Raw genomic sequence first — 23,280 nt, 5'->3', positions numbered from 1 at the left:
TTACAATTAAAAATAAATATTATATTTCCAAAATATTCTCATCGAGATCTACTAAACAAGAATTGATTTGTTTATAAGTATTATCGTATCATCATTTAGAGGGAAAAATAAGCAAAATAAATTAATATAAATCCCACACTAATTTTATTTTATCACTTGAATAATCGGAAAACACCTTTTCAACAAGAAAAACCCAACAAATAATGGTATAAAACACAAGCTAACTAAGCATGTCCACCAAACACAATGCCGGATTGGAGATTATTCTCAAAAGAATTCAGATAACTTATAGTCTAGCAAGCAACAGTGTTCTTGCAACATTATTCAACATTTTAGAAATCACACAATCACATAAACTTCTTACATTTAAGAGCAAACCCCACATGATCATGTGACATCCAAAGGAGTTGGGGGCTCAATACCACCAAATAACTTCTTGCACATAAACACACACAAGGAAAGATATTCAAAGGATTGGCATTCAATCCTTGAGCCAAAGCATGCATTTAGTCCAAGACCCATTACTTGAGAGGAATGGGTTGGACCAATAATGAAATGAGATGGTCCTTGGTCCAGTTGTGTGGAATGCCATGCCCATCTCCATACTGGTAAAAGCATTGAGCTGTTCGGCCAAGATTTGGATTAGCACTCAAAAATGGTTCAGAGAAGGGATAGCTTTCAAACATGCCTTTGTTCATAGTCTTCCATGTCTCATGAACCAAATTGTTTATGTAATCTCGAGCAACTTCTTCAGAAGCTCCAGTTTCATTCATGTAGCACTGGACTGCCTTGAGATTATCTCCTCTTGCCAATTCATCCTACACCATAAAAAGTATTCTAAATTAATCGTTATTCATGGCAATAATGCTAACACAATGTATATTGTATAGTTGAGATTCATCTTGAATGTGATGTGGGTCACACTTGAAAAAATATCTCAATCACACAATACACTTTCTATGCATTTTTTGTGTTCCACTTTTGTGCACATTATTGATGCTTTGATCTCTTTTCCTGTTTGTGATGATTTTCTTGGTACAAATAAAATTAAATAGGAAAATGATATTCATGAAGTAATATATAGAAACTCTCATCTATTCTAGATATGTTTGACTCTATATACACATGACATTTATTATATGGATTCAAGTAAGAAACAAAATTAACGGTGAAACCCATCTTATGTGATACGGGATTGTTTGTTATCTATCCCAAAATGCACTCTTAGCCATACAATTGTGGTTGTAAGGTGTTTGCAGATTCATGTAACAATGTATGGTTAAAGACCAATTGAAGCATCTGTTATAATAAAAATTTTAGAAATAAAAAACCACTAACCTATCTGGTGATATATAATAGCCCTCAATTAAATAAAACATACCGAGGAGGTTCCCAAATCATTAGTGAGTCGAACAAGCATAGAGGAGCAACGCATGATACTGGGTAGCTTGTCTATGTAATGTAAAGCCTCCTCATTAATATTTTCAGTGGTTAAGAAATAACTTGTGAAGAGCGCGAGAGGTGCTCCTATGGAAACCACTGCATTGTCAAGATACTCCCCCAATGTTGGCTTGTACCCACTATGATACCACTTTGCCTCTTTTAGACATGCTTTCAACACGTCAGCCCACTAGAACAACATAAATATTAAAGTCTAATTAGGTCACTACAATATATAAGAGTTTTAGAAATCAAGTTATTTTATTTTAAAAATTATAAATTTTGTTGCAAAAAATATTTAGGAACTAATTTTAGTTGTCGCAAGGACAGTTGCTAAAAGATCATTTGGAAAAATTAAAAAATGATTTTTTAGGAATAAAATTTTGAAAATGTCGCTAATAAATATACTTTTTTTTTTTTTTTTGAAGTAGCGAAGAAGGAAAATTTATTGATAATGATCATGCAAAGATACAATGACAATCATCAATAAAGAAAGAGGGGAGGCAGAGAGACAAGTCCCAAGTTGGTGAGACACCAACCCAAAAAGCAAAAGCATAGGAGAAGGCAAAGGAACAGTAACTAGACAGGAACTACAGCAACAACTTGGGAGGTTCAGAACCTCAGCCCCAAACCTCAGCCCAGGACCTCAGCAAATGACAGAAGGAACTTCAGCCCAGTACCTCAGCAACAGCTGCCTCGAACCAGCAGCAGAGTAGCAGCAGAGGAGCCTCAGCAACAACCCAGGACCAGTGTACTCCCCAAACTGCCTCTGATTTGTCTAAAGTTGAACAAGTAGTCGTGAATTATGAAATGGGAATCCTTGAATTTGTGATTTAGCCAAAGTGCAACTCTAATCTTAATCAAGTCACACAAGTCCTCCAACTAAGTAGTAATAGATTGGAAAATGCACTCATTCCTAGCCTTCCATAGAGACCAAAAAATTGCCAGAGGAGTAACCTTCCAAAGCATCTTTTCCTTTTTGTTCAGATTATGCCAATCCCACCAATGTAATGCAGTTTCTACAGAACCTGGTAAAGCCCCTTGAATCTCCCACCAATTCAACATTGCAGCCTAAACCTTCCAAACAAAATTGCAGTGCAACAGTACATGGCATAAAGTTTCATTCTCAGCTTTACAGAAAACACAGAGGGCTGGAACATTAGCCTAATGCACACCAATTTTCTGCAGAAAATCTATTGTTTTGGCTCTGTTTTTCCAACCTAACCAACAGAAAAATTGAACCTTTGAAGGAGCAAGTTTGTTCCAAACCAACTTCCAAGTACTAAGGAGATGATCAAGGGAAACGACTTCACTTTGGTAAGCAGAGGAGATAGAAAGCTGCCCAGAACCTGCAGCCAACCAGAAAAGATTATCCGCCTGATCATCGCCTAGGCTAGTGACAGACTGCAACATCACTTTGAGTCTACTAACTTCCCTATCTTCCCACTCGAACAATCTTCTCCTCAAGTTAAAATTCCAGTCCCCTGAGGCAAGCTTCCTGTCATACATTGATCTGAGGGTTTCATCCTTTTCCAACACCAATCTGAACAGAATGGGAAATTCATCTTTTAAACATAAATTGTTACACCATTTGTCCTTCCAGAAGTTAGTACTTCGACCATCCCCTACCTTAACCTGAACATTGCAAGAGTAAAACATTAGCAGGTTGCTTCTCCTCTCAGGTAAGGAGATGATTCCTTTCCACACACATGAGTGCTTGCTGCTGGGGGTAGAAGAGGGGTACCAGCTTTTAACATCGAGGTTATATTTGCTGCAGATAATCTTTTTCCACAAAACGTCTTTTTCTTCACCAAACCTCCACCACCACTTTAGAAGCATACAATCATTAACCAACCTAACTCTCTTAATGCCTAACCCTCCCTGCTTGACACTCTTTGTTACTTCATCCCATCTAACCATGTGGATTGGTTTTCTTGACGCGGACCCTCCCCAAAGGAAGGAAGCCTGCAGCTGTTCAAAAACTCTCGCCACTCCTACAGGCATTTTGAAAAGAGATAGATAGTATAATGGCAATGCAGAAGTGACAGACATTAAAAGAGTGAGTCTCCTAGAGAATGAAAGCAGTTTCCTTTTCCAGCCTGCTAATCTGGCTCTGACTTTGTCAAGAACTGGCTTCCAAATTGCCTTTTTATTTGGATTAGCCCCCAAAGGCAACCCTAAATACTTTATGGGAAATGCTTTGGTTTTGCAATGTAACTCTCTGGCAAAATAGGATAAAGACTCCTAAGGTACATTAATTCCACACACCTGGCTTTTATGGTAATGTATTTTCAGCCCTGAAATCAATTCAAAGCACCTTAGGATTCTCTTAATATTGCACACCTCCATCTCCTCAGCTTCACAGAATAAGATGGAATCATCTGCAAATTGCAAATGAGAAACCAAAACCCCGCTTGAGCCAACCTTCACCCCCTTAATCAGACCAATTTGCTGAGCTCTTGACAAAATTATATTAAGGCCCTCAGCTGCGATATTGAAAAGGAAGGGTGACAGAGGGTCGCCTCGTCTGAGACCCTTTTGAGGAGAAAACTCCTCAGTTGGAGAGCCATTAACTAACACAGAGAGTTTTGCAGAGGTAATACATTCTTTTATCCAACTGATCCACTTTATTCCAAACCCAAAGTTTGAAAGCATAGATAATAAGAAGCACCAGTTTACAGAATCAAAAGCCTTCTCAAGGTTGAGCTTGATAATCACTCCACTCCTTTTCGTTTTTTTCAGCCATTAACTAATAAATATACTTTTATGAACAAAATAACTTAGTTCAAAAAATGTTTGTTTTTTAAGACAAATATATGATGCAAATTTAAATTGAATGTGTAGTATGAGTTAAAATGAATCTTATCTACATATGTTAAATTTTGAATAATTTTCTGAATAAAAAATTTGAGTACAAGTGAATATGAGCAAATATATTCAAATTTGAAACCAAAACAAGTAAATTATGCTCTAAAAATAAGGGTAAATTACAAGTATACCCATGACGTTTGATTAAAATACGAATCGCTCCCTGTGGTTTTGGAAATTGCATTTCACTCCCGAAATTTTTAATTTCATAACAAATCGCCCATTTTAATAATAAATTATCAAGTCAAATAACATTTTTTAATGATGTTAGAAATATGTTTCAATTAATAATTTAGGTAATTTTATTATTGTATATGAGAACAATTATGGATTTCATTTTTTCAGTTAATTTTGTTAAATAAAAAATTATGACATAGGGGTATTCATAATTTTTTAAATTATAAAGGACAATTTATATTTTAATAAAATCTCAAGATGTGTATTTGTAATTTATCTTAAAAATAAATAACCTGGCATGACATTCTTCATTAAAGTACATTGGGTTTTGGTCTTGTCTCCAAAGAAGATATGATTAGTAATGCTAAAGAAACTGAAAAATATGTTTAAAAAATATTACTATTGTGTTTAAACGGTTCCTAATGTGTATCAGTTTAAATTTATAACATTAGCAGTATAGAGAAAAACTAAGTACTTAGAATTTTCATGTAAAATTATTTTTAAAATTTAAATGTATGATGTAAATTAAAATAAATAATTGAGTACAAATGAATATGAAGAAAGATATATTCAATTTTGAAACCAAAATAGGTTGGTTATGCATTAAAAATAAATAGGGAAAATTATACGAAAAAAAAAATTTCTTAGAGTTTGAGCCCTATAACAAATAAATCCAGAATTTTTTATTTTGTCAATTTAAACCTTAATATTTTAATTTATTTTCAATGTAAATCATTTGCTTTTTTCATTAGGTAAAACTGACAAAAAAAAAATATTGTAGTCAAATAGCTTATTCATCAAATTTATCTTAAAAAATAGACAGATGAATTAAATTAAAAATTTTAAATTTAAATTGACAAAATTAAAACTCAAAGTTTATTTCAAATTTTTTGAGTTTTTTTTTAATAATGTTTCTAAATAAATAACATGTCATTCCACGTAAAACTACAACATTAGTGATCAAGCATCAAAATAATTCAATTAAAATCTCAAGTGTCAAAATAAAACAAAACGCGCATTTTGGGAGACCAACAATTTATTTAACTCAAAATTGGGTAAAACATTATCTAGATGCAAAAAAAAAAAAAAAAAAAAAACCATTAAGATTGATTTCAATTATAATAATAATAACTTCTAAAAAAAAAATCATCACCGTATAAATATGAATGAGCTAAAAAAAAAATGAGTAATGATTCATCCCCCCTTTTCCCCCCACCCCCTTTGACCCCCCCCTCTCTCTCATTGGTTATCTTTTCTTTTTCTTTTTCTTTTTTTTCCTGCTCCACCAATCACCTCCTGCCACATGGCAAGGGGGGGTGAGGGGGTGACCCCCAAAAGGGGGTCCCAAGCATTATTCAAAAAAAATTGCCATTTTGAAGTAATGTAAGTTCGCGTGAATGTGTGGTCGAGGAGTTATAATTTTCGAGCATAAAATTTAGGACATAGCTTTTCTCCAATCTATTTTGAAATTGAATAGTATTGTTGGGTCTTGGTGGGCCCAATACCAAACTCATATCAATAATTCAAACCGTTCAATATGTAGAGTTCGTAAAGTACATTATGTTTGCAAAAAATCACGTTGATCAGATATCGATAACTACTTGATTCAATTACATTTGTATCTGCAATTTATTTTTAAAATTATAGTTAACTTTGAAACAAATGTAAACTCACCAAATAGCTATCGATATTCGATCAATGTGATTTTTTATAAGAATAATATACTTGACGAACTCTCGGTTTAAATCATCGAGATTGACCCAGAGTTTGGTCCACCAAAATCCAATTGTACTGTCCAATCTGATTTCAGTTTTGAAAACAAGCTATAGCCTATAATTTAATTACCAAATAACAATATGCAAAGTATCAAATAAATATTGAGTTATGTTAGGAATTCAAATAATTTATCAAATTTTTTACCAAACCACTTACATGGATATAGAACCCGCACACATGTGAGTTTGTATGAGTCTCACATCCATGTGAAAGGTTTAGATAGATTATTTAGGGTTCATGGCATTTTCCATAAACATTTGATTACATCTTCAACAATTATTGGTTGAGAAGTTACCTTGTACCTGAGGTATGAGTGATAATACACCTAAACATATTTTTATCTGATTTTCATACTACTAGAAATAAAACTAAGGGTAAATTACAAACACATTTCCTGAGATTTACTTAAATTATGAATTGTCTTATGTAATTTTAGAAATTACATTATGCCCCCAAAGGTTTCTAATTTCATAACAAATAAATACTTTATTAATAAATCATCAAGTTAATTAACAGTTTTTAATAATGTTAAATTTTTATTTCAATTAATAATTCAGATAATTTTATTATTGTATAGGTGAACAGTTAGAAATTTCACTTTTTCAATTAATTCTATTAAATAAAAAATTTTGACAGGGAGGTATTTGTAATTTTCTAAACCACAGAGGGCAATTCATATTTTAAGCAAACTTTAGGAGGTGTATTTGTAATTTATCCTAAACTAATAAAAACTCCCCAAATAAAAAATAAAAATAAAATAAAATAATTATTAGAAATAAAAGTAATAAAAACTCACTAAATAAAAAATAAAAAATAAATAAAACAATTATCTTGGTATTTGATGCTAAGAAAATCTGTTAAAAATCAATTAACATGTACATATAACAATTTTCTGAGAGATTGTTAGGTAAACTTGGAGTAATACTCTACGTCATTCACGAGTGATTATTCGATACTCTCGAAATATGGATACATAGGTGCCGTTTGGTAATACTTATATTTTTAATTTTCTGTTTATATTTACAAAAATTTTAAAAACTCAAATAAAAGCTTGTTTGGTAAAATTTTTAATTTATAAATCAGTGGTCTCAGTTTATAAATTTGGCAAAAAATTGAAAACACAAAAAATGTGTTTCCGTTTTGAGTTTTGAGTTTTTTTTTTTTACCACCCGACACTAGCCACCACTCGCCACCATTTTCCACCACCGTCTTCCGCCACCACCACTGTAGACACCCCATTTTTTACCGTCCTCAAGAGTTGGACGTCATCGTTTGAACACTCGATGATTATCCCTGCTCGTGTTCGTCTTGAGTTCTCGAAGGTTTCGTCTACGCGCCTTGCCTCAAGACCTCTCGACTTGTTTGTTTTGTGTTTGGTTTTACATCAAACACTTATTGTTTTGTTTCTGAAGGTGGGAAATAGCTTGTAGGCCATCCCTACACCTCACCGGCCATGGCTTGAAACCACTGGCCTTGTTTCCTTGCCACCGGCCATTGGTGATGGCCGGTCGGCACTATTGACGGTCGGTCGGCATTGTGTTTGGTCAGCCGACCACTATTTTTGATCAATCGGCCACTTTTCCTAGCCGAGACCTTTTCTTGAGGGAGCTTGACCCTTTTGAACCTTTTTTCTAGCTTCTCCAAGAAGCTTGACCCTTTTTTAGCTTCTCTAAGAAGCTTGACCCTTTTTAGCTTCTCCAAGAAGCTTCATCCTTTTTTAGCTTCTCCAAGAAGCTTGAACCTTTTGACCCTTTTTAGCTTCTCCAAGAAGCTTGACCCCTTTTTAGCTTCTCCAAGAAGCTTGACCCTTTTTTAGCTTCTCCAAGAAGCTTAACCCGTTTTTTAGCTTCTTTAAGAAGCTTGAACCTCTTGACCCCTTTGCCTAACTTCTCCAAGAAGCTTGGCCATTTTGCTCCAAGCTTCTAAGAGAAGCTTGGCCTTTTTGGTCAAACCTTCTAAGAGAAGCTTTGCCCCCTCAGTTTCTCTATAAAAAGAGAGCCTCTCCTCCCCTTTAGGGGGTTAGAAAAAATCTGATATATATCATATATATATCACTCTCTCTATATATCTCCCTCTCTCTCTACATTTGGGTGGGTTAGAGGGTCCAAAAGGGTCTAGTTTTTGGCCATTTGAACTACAACTCTTGGCCTAACACCTCCATCATCAACCTAAGGAGCTTGGAGGCCATTTTCAGAGGCTAAGGGACTGTTTTTGGGGACCAAGAGGCTGCTATCCCCTTTTGGCTACAAAGGTAACCCCTTTTCCCTCTTTATTCCCCGTTTTTGCACACACTTTTAGCCTATCTTTCTTGCTGTTTTGAGCTTCGTGTATAACATAAAAAAGTTCTGTTTTTTTGTTTTTAAGATACTTCATTAAGGTCACTTTTGTGTTTGGGGTCGTTTACCCCCTCTTAGGCCTTGTTTGACCCCATTTTGTGCTATATTTGGTGAGCTTCGGGACCACCTTGTTTGGGCCTCCTCACCACTGAAATCTTGAGGGATTTCAATGGTGAGGATGGTGGTTTAAGGTCCTAAGAAGGAGAGGGCCATCCCCTCTCCTTGTTGTCTTCAAAAAGTGCCATTTTAGCCTCATGTGTGAGCACCTTTTTTAAGTTCATGTTGGCCATGTCTTAAGTGTTGTTTGTGCTTATTTTGCCATGATATAGCACAGTTCTTACTTGGTTTAGACACACCATGCTTGCTATGCATACTTGTCTTGTAATGCCATGTATTGCCTTAACATGTGCTTAGCATTTAGACCACTATGCTTACTTGTTTTGGCTTAGCTTTGTGAAGCTTTTGTGCATGTTTTAGTATGCTTGAGGTCTGTTTTTGGTCGTTCGGGTCATCCATGCTTTGCTTTGTATAGCTACCATGTAATCCCCCTGGGCTTGCCTTGTGTTTTAGACCATTGTTGCATACTTAGCTTGTCTTGTTTACTTGGTTTTGCACCTTCTATAACATGATTTCAGAGCTTTCTATGCATGTCATGTATCCATGTTTATCCTCTTTTAAGTGTGCTTAAAAGTTGCTCTTTGGTGCCTAAGTGTTGGACTTTGTGTGCATGCATGCTTGTATGTGTTTTGGCCCTCATTTCCATGGCATTTGGCCACTAATTTTGGCCTATTTGAGAGCTGCCCATTTTGGTTTAAGACCATTCCTACATGTCATTACATGCTCATCCATCTTGCATGCTCGTTAGTTTGCATAACTTGCATGCTTGTATGTTTACATTGCTTGTCCTCATGTTTATGTTGCATACTTAGCCTCCATGCCTAGGTTGCATTGTATAGAGCATGCATGCTTTGCCTCTTGAATTGAGTATGATAGAGGTTGGGCTTTATGTGTTTAATTGGTTTGCATGTCATTTGAAATCAAAATGCACAACTTGGTTTCTTGGGCCATCACGCATTGAAATGCGCGATTGGTGGTCCGAGGGTCAAGCACCATCCTCCTTTGAGTCATAAACATGATAAGGAGTGTGGTTGGTGCAAACATTGCTTGAAATGCATTGCCATGCCATGTTTTGCCCTCTGCTACTGTCAAAACAGATTCTGCAGGAAGATTTGGCCGACCGGCCATATGCAGTGCCGACCGGCCATCCATCCGTGGCCGATATCTCAATCAGAGGCCGGTGGTCATTTTCCATGGCCGGTGGCAAATCCCCTTAGCCGGTGATGTTCCGAGGCATTCAGAGAAGCAACCCTAGGACTTGTACAGTCTTCAGAGGAGGATAACAGTCAAAGTGGAGGCAACTTGCGAATGACTGTGACTTTCCGAGCGGAATCACGCATACATTGCATGGGGCCCTCTTCCCAAGGCTGTTTGCTATTTTCCTAGATTAGTTAATTTGCTTAACTAGTTAACGGACTGTAATAATTAGTTAGCTCGTAGTTAATTAATTGTATTATTCTTTTGGTCCCTCCGAGCGAGGGCGAATTTGTAATAAGTGTGGGTGCGTGTGTGTATGTCTTCCAATCCCCACTTCTTTCTCCCTTTTACTTACCTGCTTTTGATGGTTAGTATTAGGGCATATTTAATTTAGCATACCTTATGCTATGCGTGCGTGCATCCATACATTTGTCTTGCATGTATCGGGCTCGGCGCATCATACTAACTGCATTGTACTTCAATTCCAAGTTGAATACGTGTTAGTTGTATCATCATCATATGCCATCTTAGAATAGCCGAGCCTGTCTAGATTGCATCTTTGCATGTGTTGCACTAGCCATTTTTAACATGAACTAGGATCATGCATGTGATTACTAACTAGTTTTTTTTTTTTGGCTTGGAGTACTCTGTAAGTTCTATGCTTTAGCATCCTTGCATGCGTGTGAGTGTTGCCATGACAGCATGATTACCATGAGGCTAGCTGCTTATGTGATATAACTGCTTGAATTCCTATGGATGGAGGTTGAATTACCTAAATTGGAATAATGCATTAAAACTGTGAGTTTTAAGCCCACTAGATAGTGGCAAAAACCATCATTTCTAAAGCCCACTTGAGGGTGACGAAACCTACATTTCAGTCTACTTGCGAGTAGCAAACCATTTTCAAAACAAACATACAATTTTCACCAGAAACAATTCAACCATGTTCAAAGACTTTAAAAGAAGCATGGTCCAAGAATTTGAAATGACAGACATTGGATTGATGGCTCATTTTCTCGGCATTGAAGTGACACAAAGAAAAGATGGAATTTGTATTTCCAAAAGTGGCTATGCCAAGGAAATTCTCAAGAGATATGGAATGGAAAATTGCAATCCAGTGAACACTCCTGTAGACAGTGGAGTGGAGCTCAAAAAAGGTACAAAAGCAGGTGATGTGGATCCAACTTATTTCAAGAGCCTAGTTGGAAGTCTTCGCTATCTTACTTGCACCAGGCCAGACATACTCTATGGAGTAGGACTGATTAGCAGATATATAAAAACGCTGGATCAGTCATGCCTTTATGCAGCAAAGAGAATTCTTCGCTACATCAAAGGTACAATCGATGATGGTTTATTCTATAAACCAACTGATAATTTCAGTCTTGTTGGTTATTCAGATAGTGACTGGAGACGTGACTTAGATGAGCGAAAGAGTACTACTGGGTTTGCTTTCTTTATGGGAAATATAGTGTTCACGTAGTCGTCCAAGAAGCAAGCTATTGTGAGGCTATCAACTTGCGAAGCTGAGTATGTTGCCGCCAACTCAGCTGTGTGTTATGCAATTTGGTTAAGAAATGTGCTGAAGCATATAGGATTTCCACAAGAAAATCCTACTGAGATCTATGTTGATAATCGCTCAGCAATTGCATTAGTAAAGAACCTAGTTTATCACGAAAGAAGTAAGCATATTAACACCCGCTATCATTTCATCCGAGAGCGTGTGAAAAATAAAGAGGTGGAATTATTTCCTTGCAAATCTCAAGATCAGCTTGCAGATATTTTCACGAAGCCATTAAAAAATGATATGTTCAACAGAATGAAGTTGATACTTGGGATGAAGCAGCATGGAGAATCAAGCTTAAGGGGGGATGTTGGAACATAAGCTTGATAGCCACCACCCTAGACAGCCACCCTAGCCACCGAAAGCCACCCTAGCCGCCGAAAAAATCTGTGATCAAAGATTTGCTGAAGCATGGAAAGTGAAGATTTGTAGGCTTAGGATCAAAATAAGATTGTATTGTTATGCCTTTACATTATTAGTTTTACCTATAAATAACTATTGTATTATGGGAGTTCAGCGTGTGGGAGAGAAGAAAAGAGTGCAAGAGTTAGAGAGACAGAGAGTGTGTTTCTCCTCGTTCTATAATTTTCTCAAGAAAAGTCTAGTTGTTTGTCTCTAAATTTATCTCTCTGAATTTTATGTCAAGTTACCATAAGTAGTTTGAAGCCTCTCTTCCACCAACAAATTAAATCTTAATATTTTGATTTATTTTCAATGTAAACCATTTACCCATTTTCGTTAGGTAAAACTGACAGGAAAAAAATATTTTAGTCACTGTATTCAATTTAGGTATACAAAAAATATCTAAAATAGATTATTCATCAAATTTATCTTAATAAATAGACAAATGATTTAAATTAAAAATAAATTAAAAGTAATAAATTTAAATTGACAAAATTAAAACTCAAAGTATATTTCAAATTTTGGAATTTTTTTTTTGTAATTGTTCTAAATAAATAACATGTCATTCCACGTAAAACTACAGTTGGTTTTAGTGTTCTTTCTAAAGAATACATGATTAGTATATAAATTGAAAAATATGTTAAAATTGGTTTTTAAAATAGTTCACAATGTCATGTCAGTTTTAATTTTATAACAAAAGCAGGAGTAAATAAGGTTATTTTTGTTCAAATTTAGACAGCTTAGATGGATAATTGGATGGAAACAACATTAGTGATCAAGCATCAAAATAATTCAACTAAAATATCAAGTATCAAAATAAAACAGAACGCGCATTTTGGGAGACCAACAATTTATTAAACTCAAAATTGTGTAAAACATTATCTAGTTGAATTGAAGCCAGTGTCAATTTAAATAAATAACCATTAAGATAGATTTCATTTAAATAAATAACCATTTAGATAGATTTCAATTATAATAATAATAAGTTTTTAAAAAAATCATCACCATATAAATATGAATGAGCTAAAAAAACAAAATTGCCATTTTGAAATAATGTAAGTTCACGTGAATGTGTGGTCGAGGAGTTATACTTTTCGAGCATAAAAGTTAGCAAAACTTATGTGTATATTTTAATAAGTGAATTTATTATCTAATAAGTTTTATGAAAAAAATTTGTCATAAAAAAAAGTTATTAATTGTAAATTTTAGAGATAATTTATAAAAATCATCAAAAAAAAGTCACTAATTGTCAATTTTTAGCGACATATATATCACAACAAAATTATTTTTATCGAAATTTTAACAAAACTTATTTTCAATAGGACTTGATGGAAACTAAGGCCTCGTTTGGGAACAGACTAATTTAGTAACTTTTTGACTATTTGACTAAAATATGAGTTAAAAAAAACTAGTATGTTTGAGATGACATTTTGACTTTTTACGAAAATATATGCAAAAAGTAGAGAGAAATTTTTTTTTTTGGCTTTATTTCGGAAGTGAGTTGGCTTTTTGGCTTTTTGATTTTTTTAGTTATTTTAGCCTAAGCTAAAATGCTTGATTTGGGAAGGACTTTTTGGCTTTTTGACTTTCATGGCTTTTTTTATGATAGAAGAATGTAATGATTATGGGTGGGTTGGCTTTTTAACTTTTTGACTTTTTTGACTATTTTAGCCTGGGCTAAAAAGCTTGGTTTGAGAAGGACTTTTTGACTTTTTGGACTTTTTTGTGAGAGAATAGTGTAATGATTTTGGGTTGAGTGTAATGTTTTGTTTATTATGGTTAAAATAGCCTATTTTGTCTTTTGTGGCTAAAATAGCCAAAAAAGCTCCCAAACCATCTTCTCAAACGGTGCATTTGACTTTTTGGTATGGGTTGTTGGCTTTTTGATTTTTTTAGTTACTTTTTGACTTTTTGGCTAAAAAAGTCACTTGCCAAACGAGGCTTAAGTCTAACTATTAGGACTTATTGGTAGTTTATCCTTAAATTTAGAGCATAGTTTTTGTCCAATTCATTTTGGAATTGAACAGTGTTGTTTGGCCTTGGTGGGCCCGATGCCAGACTCATATTGATAATTTAAATCGTTCAATATATAGAGCTCATCAAATATATAATGTTTGCAAACAATTACGTTGATCGAATATCGATAACCACTTGATTCAATTACATTTGTATCTGCAATTTATTTTTAAAATTATAGTTACCGTTGAAATAAATGTAAACTCACCAAATAGCTATCGATATCCAATTAATGTGATTTTTTATAAAAATAATGTACTTGACCTGCTTTATACATTGAACAATTTTAATCATCGAGATTGACCTAGAGTTGGGTCCACCACAACCCAACGGTATTGTCCAGTCTGATTGTAGATTTGGAGAGAAGCTATAGCCTAAAATTTAATTACCAAATAACAATATGCGGAGTATCAAATAGACATTGAGTAATGTTAGGAATTTCAAATAATTTATTAAATTTTCTACCAAACCTCTCACATTGGTGTGGCCACATACATGTGGGTTTGTGTGAGTCTCATACCCGTGTGAGAGATTTGACAAAAAATTTGATCGATTATTTGAGATTCATATCATTTTTTTATAAACATTTGGTTACATCTTCAACAATTCTTGGTTGAGAAATTACCTTGTACCTGAGATATGAGTCCTAATAAGACACCTAAACACATTTTTATCTGATTTTCATACTACTAAAAGTAAAAGTAATGAAAACTCCCCAAATAAAAAATAAAACAATTATTAGAAATAAAAGTAATGAAAACTCACCAAATAAAAAATAAATAAAACAATTATCTTGGTATTTAATGCTAAGAAAATCTGTTAAAAATCAATGAACATGTATATATAACAATTTTCGGAGAGATTGTTCGGTGAACTTAGTGTAACACTCCACGCCATTCACTTAAGTCTCGTTTGGGAATAGATTAATTCAGTAATATTTTGGTTATTTGACTAAAATATGAGCTAAAAAAAAACTAATATGTTTGGGATGACTATTTGACTTTTTACAAAAAGATGGACAAAAAGTAGAGAGAAACAAGAATGTTTGATTTTTTGGTATGGGTTGTTAGCTTTTTGATTTTTTTTAGTGACTTTTTAACTTTTTGGCTAAAAATGTCACTTGTCAAACGAGGCCTAAATGTCTTGTGGACCCTTCACTTTTGTGGACTCTACACCCATATAAAATATTTAATCATTTATTTAGTAGAAAATTTAGTACCTCTCCAGCATTACCGTAGGAATTTTCCATTTATAATTAGAGAGAGAAAATGATAATCACAAATAGTTAAAGGGGTATTGTGTAATTAACCCAATAAAAGTTAAAGAGACTAGGTCTCGTTTGGGAAGCGTCCCATTTACTTAAAAAGTCAAAAAGTTGCTGAAAAAGTCAAAAAGCCAACAACCCATATCAAAAAGTCAAAGATTCTCTTTTCTCTCTATTTTTTACACATCTTTTCGTAAAAAGTCAAAAAGTCATCACAAATATACTAATTTTTTTTAATTCATATTTTAGCCAAATAGTCAAAAAATAACTAAATTAATCTGTTCCCAAACGAGGCCTTATAAACACATATCCTAATGTCACTTTAAAAACAATATAAAGTGGTGGGTTTTTACCAATAAAAACCAGGTTGAAACACCACATCATCTTACTAATAAATATCTTGGGTATGAATTACACTTTTAACTCTTGTATTTAAATCCAAATTTCATCTTGGTACTTGCATTTTAAGTCTAATTTCAATTTAGTTCTTCCATTCAAGTTGGAGGTTAAAATGAACAATTTTGTAATACTTGTCAATCTCTTGAGTGCACATGTAGAAAAAATCAAAAAAACGATCAAATTAAAACTAGACTTAGAATGCAAAGACTAAATTGTTCAAATTGAAAAATAAACTGAACTAAAATTTGAGTATAAAAACAAAAAGCATAATTTACCCATAATTTTTCCGTTTTCCCTCTCATATAGCAAAATCTTGCATGAACCAAAATGAAAAGATAACGTGAAGTTGTTTACCGCTTTGCTCAAATAAGGAATGATGTTGAAGCCTCGGTTTTTCAGTGTCCAATACCCTATTTCATTGACGGTATTGAATAGAGCAAGCAGGCATGTCCTTATATTGTGTGGAAGCTTATCAATTCCATTCACATCCCATCTGAAATAACAAATAAAATACAAAATATAAATATTAAAAAATTATTTTAAAAAAATCTTGTATTATCACTTGATTGCAGTACTATAATCATTTATATTTATCTGTTAAAATAGGTAGGTGTTAGATGGTTAACCATTGGCTCATCTATAAAATTAAGTTGTTGGTAAGTAGGATAGTTATATTATTTCTATTATATTTTCAACCCGAACACATCCATAATAGGAAGAGAGATTCGAACGCAAGATTTATTACCTACTCTACCACAATATTAAATGGTTAATCACAACCTCATTTAAAAGTATAAGTTATTAAAGAGAGATAATTTTATTATTTATTTATATTATAATCTGAAAGTAGTCTTTGAACAAACCTGTCAACAAAGTCCGTGAAGAGCTCTATTTCATGCAGTGCACCATAGACATCATAAATGTCATCGATTGTTGTTATTAAACTAATAATCTTAGTCCCCATGTCTCTAAAAGCTCCAAATTTTGGCTCAAATACCATTCCAGAGCACCAAAGGTAGTGTTCCACCAACCTGTCTCTCGCAAAGCTCATTTTGTCTAAGCCCATGTCCACCCACCACCTGGGGGGGAAAAATTGTAAAACTTCTCTTTAGTTGATGCATTAATAAATACAATATTGGTGATGTTGAATTGTTTATTACTAACATCTTTAAAATTGTAAAACTTCTCTTTTATTATTTGTATTCTTAACATGTTTTATTGTGTGTCTCCTCAATAAGTGAGTCAAGAATGTACAACTATTGCAATTATATGGAGGTGGGGAGAATCAAACACAAATGTATTGTCTACTTTGATACCTTATTGAATTGTTAATTACCAAATCATTTTAAAATTTATTTATTTATATTTTCAATAAAAAAAAAACAAAAAAGCGCCGAAATTTTTCATATAAAAATTAAATTAAATGCAGTACTGACAACATCACACTCATCTTGCCAGATTTAATAAAGATTAGAAGTATTTCGTAGAAATTTATCACACTATAAATCTAATAAGTTAATTAGCAGGAATGGATAATGAACATGGTATAGTTTCCTAATAGTAAGTTTTTGATTTTATTTAAATTGTTTTTGTCTTATTAAGTTATCAACACAAAAGGTACCAAACATTATAACACAAACTGTCCCAAAAAAAATAAAAATAAATAAATAAATTAAATAATTAATTAAAAATTAAAAATTAAATATCATAAGTACCCATAATGAAATTTGTGTGTTCAAGGCCATGTTTATACCTTGCCAAATTGCCAACCTCCTTTTGATGAACAGACTGCACCATGTTGTAGTCCAATTTAGCAAATTCAAGCAAAGTAGGGCTCATATTTTGTTCTTGCTCATATGTCTCTATGAACCATCTAGCCTCAACCCTTGTTAGCCTCCAATGCAAGGGCATATCCAAAGCATGGCCAACTTTTCTAACCACACTCGGTGACATGTCTCCTTTGATATTCTTCAAATTTGCAATTGTGAAGATCTTGGCTTCATCAATGATAGTTTCACCGTCCAAACCGAAGAAAGAAGCTTCATACAAACTCAGCAGCCCTTTCACATCCTCAAAGAGGGATGTCTTGAAATTACCGGTCTCATCCTTGAAGCTTTCGAACACATCTGTCTCCAACAAAAGTTTGTAAAAAATAAAATAAAATTCGCAAAATAATTAATTGTTTTTTTTTTATTATTCAAATTCGCATGCACTGCACTGAATCATTTTTTTTTTTTTAAAGTTACGTCATTATTGACCAGTAATATTATTATTTAATAATAAATTACCATGTAGGCATAATATTATATATATGTGACGGCTAAAAAATTATCAAATTACATCTGAATAATAACGTTTAATATCTCATGTCTACTTTTATTATTAATTGATAATGTTGCGTGTTAATAATAATGTAATATCACCATTATAATAAATTTTTATGAATTTGATTTTTTCTATTGTCTAAATAATAGATTTACGTAATTTTAGTTATTAATAGATTCACTTAATATTATTATTAATTGATGATATCATAAATCAACATACAAGAGAGTATACCCAATCATATGCAAGCACCATTCAATATCAAAGTCTGAGATTCCAACCCAAAACAAATGAAAAATTGCTCGCACAAACCAAAGAAGATTAACACCAACTTATACCCAGCAAACAACTCAAACTCAAACTCTAAGCAGTCTAGCAGCCAAATCTAAGACACCAAGACTTATTGTTTTTAGATGTAGAATAAAAAAGATTGATAGTGAGGGGATTATTAATGAGGGAATTGATAGTGAGGGGATTAAGTAATATTATGTTTGTTTTGAAAATAGTTGTTGGTGTAACGATTGTTAAATTATTTTATTTAAAATAAATATAAACTAATAAAAAAAATACAAAAGCATTAACGTTCAAAAAAAAATACCTAACATGTAAAAAATAAAATTAAAAATTAAAAAGTTTTCAGAAAAAAATAAAATAAATAAAACAATTATTTTTACTTAACCAAAAATACAAAAAATTAAACATTAATGTTCAAAAAATTATATTTGTTTTCATCAAACTAATTCTAATTTTTTGAAAAAAGAAAAACAGAAAATATACCTTAAAAAACTCATCCAAACAAAGAGATTTATATATCATTTGTTCTAAATAAATAAACAAAAAGCAATACATTTGAGGAAAAAACTGTTTATAAATTGTTGGTAACCATTTCGTTTTTAGTTTTCAGTTTATATTTTCAAAAAACTTAAAAACTATCATAAAAACTTGTTTGATAATTTTTTTGGTATATAAATGATTGTTTCAATTTGTAAATTTGAGGAAAAAATGTAAACTAAAAAAATGAGTTTAAGTTGGTTTTTAAACAGAAATTTAAAAATTTGACCAACAAATATTTTTTTTCAATTACCTTTTTTTTGTCAAATTAATTTTTTTTCAATTAATTTTTTTAATTATTTTTTTTTTCAATTATAATGTGTATGATCCCATTGTCATAAATAATAAAAAATAAATATAAATATTTTACGCCTGAACAAACATATATTTTAGTTTATGTTTTTAAAAATTTTTAAAAATTTTGCTCAAACCAAAAGCGTTTGTAGTTTATATTTTTCTAAAAATAAACAAAAACCAATTTATAAAATTTTTATAAATATAAACCAAAAACATAAATGTTATGAATTCGTTGAATTAATAATAAAAAAACGAAAGCGCTGAAATATTGGCTCATATTCCTCACACTGAAGGTTGGGTGTTTTGTGCAAATTGGCTAAGGTTAAAAGCTCAAAAATAAATATATTTATAAATATTTATGATTAACATTAAAAACTTTGAAGATGAACAATAAATTCAGATTTCTTTTTCAATACAAATGGTCATGGGCCCAGATGCCCGCTCAACCCGGGCAGCTTATTCGGACATTTTTAAGGTTTAAAGAAAAACAGCAATGATAGGTATCATGAAAAAATTTTCATGAAAATAATCATGAAAATTTTGTAACCTTTAAATTACACTTAGAATAAAACACCACACACTAATCAAAGTAATTCAAGGATGATAAATATTTCATGATCATTTTCATAAAAAAAATTTCATGATCCCTGACTTTTTCCAAAGAAAAATATTAGTCTATAGAGTAGAACAAGGCAAACAATTTACATTAATTCCACTCAACGAGTATTAAAAATTCATCGATTTAGATTATCAACATGATCATAAAATGAATCTATCAAGTTCAATCGTTCTCCCAAATTAAAATGGTTAGTTTAAAAGAATTCAAACCCAAATAAATAATTGAGGTGTGAAACGAGCACAGGTACCTTTGGGTACATCACATCCGTGCTGTCTAAGAAGCCTAAATCGGAGGGCTGTTGCATGCAGATCATCAGAACACCATGCGTCGTTGTGTAAGTGTATCAAATCATCAAGCGATTGCTTAATCTCACCCTCAAAATGATACTTTAATCCTAGCCTTTGAACGGCATCGATCAACTCCAGCTTTGCCAATGGGTCCATGACTCCATTTATGAGACCTTTCACTTCATCCTTCATATTATAAGCCTCCCTCATATATTTCTCCTCCTGCATATCAAATGAAGAGCAAACGTAGACCATAAACATCCATAAATTCATGAAAACATAAGTATATAAACTACATTGATGTCTATGAATTTTGAAAAAATATATATATAGTTTTCACTAAAAATTTGACATAATTAGATAAAACTAATCTCTTTTACACTTAAATATACGTTTTATCTTATTTATCATTTGTCTCTTTCAATATTTATATGAAAAATGTTTTGGACTCCTAATAAAATCTCACAATTTCACCCACAATTATGTGAAATGATAGATATTAACTTTTAATTTGTCACATACTCAATTATGTATGACTTTACTTTCTGCCACACCAGTAGAAATGTATTTGTAGATCTCAAACGTGCATTTCTAACATTACTCTATTTGTATACATATAATTGCATTTGTTCTGGTCTCATTAAACTTGTTAAAAAGATATCAATAACAATAATTGAAATGAACTATATATATATTATAAATTTGAAAAGAAAAAAACTAATTATCTTTAAACTAAGAGATGAATGCATTTTACTTGTAGATTATCAAATTTTATATTAGAATAAATTGCAGAAACAAGCTAAAAAACCAGATAATAAACAATTTTTTCATCATAACTTGTAAGCATAAAGGACAATAAATATTTTGACACATTTACAATAAACATAAATGAATAAAAAGAAATAAAATAAATAAACTCTAATAAATTGTACCAAACAGATCTAACATATGCAAAATAATAACACGGAAAAGTCATATTTATACGGTGTAATCGCTGCTAAGTGACTGCACAAAATTGTAGTCCCAAAAACTTGGTGGATAATTTGCTGATCGTCGAGTAACTGTATGATCATCAATTGTTATGGTATTGCTCGCACATCGAATGGATTTAGAAGGACAAATGGTGGTAGGGGTTTTGGGTGATTGAAGAGAGGCTAGGAGAATTGGAGAGACAAGAAATGGTGAAAATACAGCTCGAAGGGCCATTATTATTCCTTAATTTTCTCACAATCTAAATGTTTTTTTCTCTTATCACCTTAGAGACCACCCTCTCTGTGATTTGTGACTTAGATGGTGTTTGGGAAGTGAGTTTTTATGTAGATTTTAGTAGATGTAGGTTTTTATGAGATAAAAAATTTTTGGTGTTTGGAAAGATAGTTGAGTTTTTATGTGGTTGGATGTGATGTTTGTGAGAGAAAAAGTGAAATGATTATGGGGTTGAATGTGATATTTTGTTTGGATGTGTTTTTTTTGGTTTTGCAAAACTTTTGTCTTTTAGTGAAAAAAATGAGAAAAAAATTTGGGAACCAACTTCCCAAACACCACCTTAGAGTTCGCTTTCTATAAATAACCATGCCTTTCTTTCCGATGTTTTTTTTTTTTTTTATCGGCAAAAAGAAACTTTATTAATAGAATAAACAAGTAAAAGGTACAAGGCAAATTACATTAATAAAGAAAAAGAAAGTGCAAAAGTATCGCAATAAGCTAAATGATCCCAACTAAGTTAGCACCACAAAATTCATCTTATCATTTGCTAGTACTCCAAAGTTAGTGAGAGACCAAGGAAAAAAATACAGACCAGAGCAACAACAAAATAGCCACCCAACTCAGACATTCAGCTAATCTTCTGAGACAATACAACCAACCAACCATTGCTAGCACCTAAGCATAGCAGACCAGCAGAATAAGACCTTAGCAGAGCAGCAGACAGGGCCATAAAGACAGACTACAACATCTGATGCAGGACACACCAGAACATCAACAGATAGGAGCTCCCAACTCCAAGCAACCTATCCAAGCTTCACCTGACTCAAAACACCAAAGCCCCTCCCAGGCACAGCCTAATCAAAACCCTGCCATTTTGTGGAGAGGCTGATTCCGGTGGGTTGAACCAGTGCCATGGCGCTAACTGGATGAGAACTTGTCACCTTTCTTTCCGATGTATCGGGAAAAAAAAATAATAACCATGCCATGTACGCAAATTATTGCAGGAGCCACCTGGGCGTACACATGTTTCATGAACTTTGCTTTTGGGTTTGGTAGTCATCATAATTGTTAAAACTGTTTATGATTTAGAAAATTTCTATGGTACATGAAAGCGGTTTCCATGTTCTATACATAAATAAATTTGGACTATTAGATCTAAAAGTAAATAAATCTAACCAATGATTTTTAATGATTAAAATTAGATTAAGAAATCTAGATAATTTTGTAAAAAACGAGATAGTATTCAATGATTTTGAAGCTAAAAAATGATTTTTCCACTTATCATTATAACTAAGTACACTTACTATTCAATATAATTATACTGTGCTTATTTGTGATATTTTATGAAAGGTGAAAAATTAAAAAATTATTAAAAAAATCAAAACGTTATCACTATTCAAAAAAGACAAAAAAAACAATTTTGCACCAAAAGTGATGGTACAAGCTGGAAACAGGACACATCTGTTAAAAGAAATAATAAAAATTATGAGCAAGGATCCTCTAGAGTGATTTTTTCCTAAAGTTTTCTAAAGTGCTACAGTGTATGGTTGAGATTTACTGGTAAGTCACATCAATTTTTCTGATGTGACTTGCCAGTAAATCTCAACCACACAATATAGCACTCTAGGAAATTTTAGGAAAATTTCACTCTAGAGGATCCTTGGTGAAAAATTATATATATCTTCTCAAATATGTCTGCCCACCACACATCTTTCAAGCAATCCGTATGTTTTGCCATCAATCGTCACTGTCGGTAGGCATGGGACATAGGGGTAATACAGTTATTTTATTATTTTATATAATATTTTAATATAAATATTTTTATAAAAAGTTAAAAAGTTAACCTAAACAATCATATTTTTCTCTATATTTTTATTTAACAAGTCAAAAAGTACACTTAGGAGTTGTTTGGAATGAACTATATATGTACACTTTTTGACTTTTTAGATAAAAAAATAGAGAAAAAAAGATGATTGTTTGGGATAACTTTTTAAATTTTTACGAAAAATATATATTAAAATATTGTATAAAATAACAAAATTGTCGTATTATCCATATGCCCTATGCGTACTGATAGTAATAATTGAAGGAACCAGTACGGATTGCTTTGAAATAGGATGGTGGGCAGGATGCTTCAGAATATATGTATAGGATGAGGCTTC

At 32.4% G+C, this 23,280-nt stretch overlaps 1 protein-coding gene across 3 annotated transcripts; it reads right to left on the bottom strand.

The window, feature by feature from the left end:
- Positions 1-254: 254 nt before the first annotated feature.
- Positions 255-21,819, bottom strand: LOC114273830 (beta-bisabolene synthase). 3 transcript variants are annotated; one of them, XM_082879183.1, is made up of 7 exons: positions 21,711-21,819; positions 19,873-20,134; positions 17,307-17,679; positions 16,417-16,632; positions 15,908-16,046; positions 1,382-1,630; positions 255-818 (listed from the first exon to the last, which is right to left on the bottom strand). In XM_082879183.1, exons 1-7 carry the CDS (start codon positions 21,744-21,746, stop codon positions 522-524), a joined length of 1,572 nt encoding a protein of 523 aa, XP_082735309.1. In that variant the 5' UTR covers positions 21,747-21,819; the 3' UTR covers positions 255-521. The 3 variants fall into 3 exon arrangements, with proteins under 3 accessions (XP_082735309.1, XP_082735308.1, XP_082735310.1); XM_082879182.1 differs by lacking the exon at positions 21,711-21,819 and adding an exon at positions 20,897-21,227; XM_082879184.1 differs by lacking the exons at positions 1,382-1,630; positions 21,711-21,819 and adding an exon at positions 20,897-21,227.
- Between the last annotated feature and the right edge of the window lie 1,461 nt (positions 21,820-23,280).

Source organism: Camellia sinensis, chromosome 7 (genome assembly GCF_055761805.1).
Source record: "Camellia sinensis isolate YWXY chromosome 7, ASM5576180v1, whole genome shotgun sequence".
Classification (NCBI taxonomy): domain Eukaryota; kingdom Viridiplantae; phylum Streptophyta; class Magnoliopsida; order Ericales; family Theaceae; genus Camellia; species Camellia sinensis.
Note: the sequence above shows the minus strand (reverse complement) of the source record. Positions and strands in the feature narration are given on the sequence as shown.

Coding starts and splice junctions, on each gene's coding strand:
- LOC114273830 (XM_082879182.1), bottom strand. CDS start 21,118: ATGGCCCTTCGAGCTGTATTTTCACCATTTCTTGTCTCTCCAATTCTC. Junction 16,633..17,306: donor GAGGTTGGCAATTTGGCAAG/GTATAAACATGG, acceptor TTTCCCCCCCAG/GTGGTGGGTGGACATGGGCT. Junction 819..1,381: donor ATGATTTGGGAACCTCCTCG/GTATGTTTTATT, acceptor TTTATGGTGTAG/GATGAATTGGCAAGAGGAGA.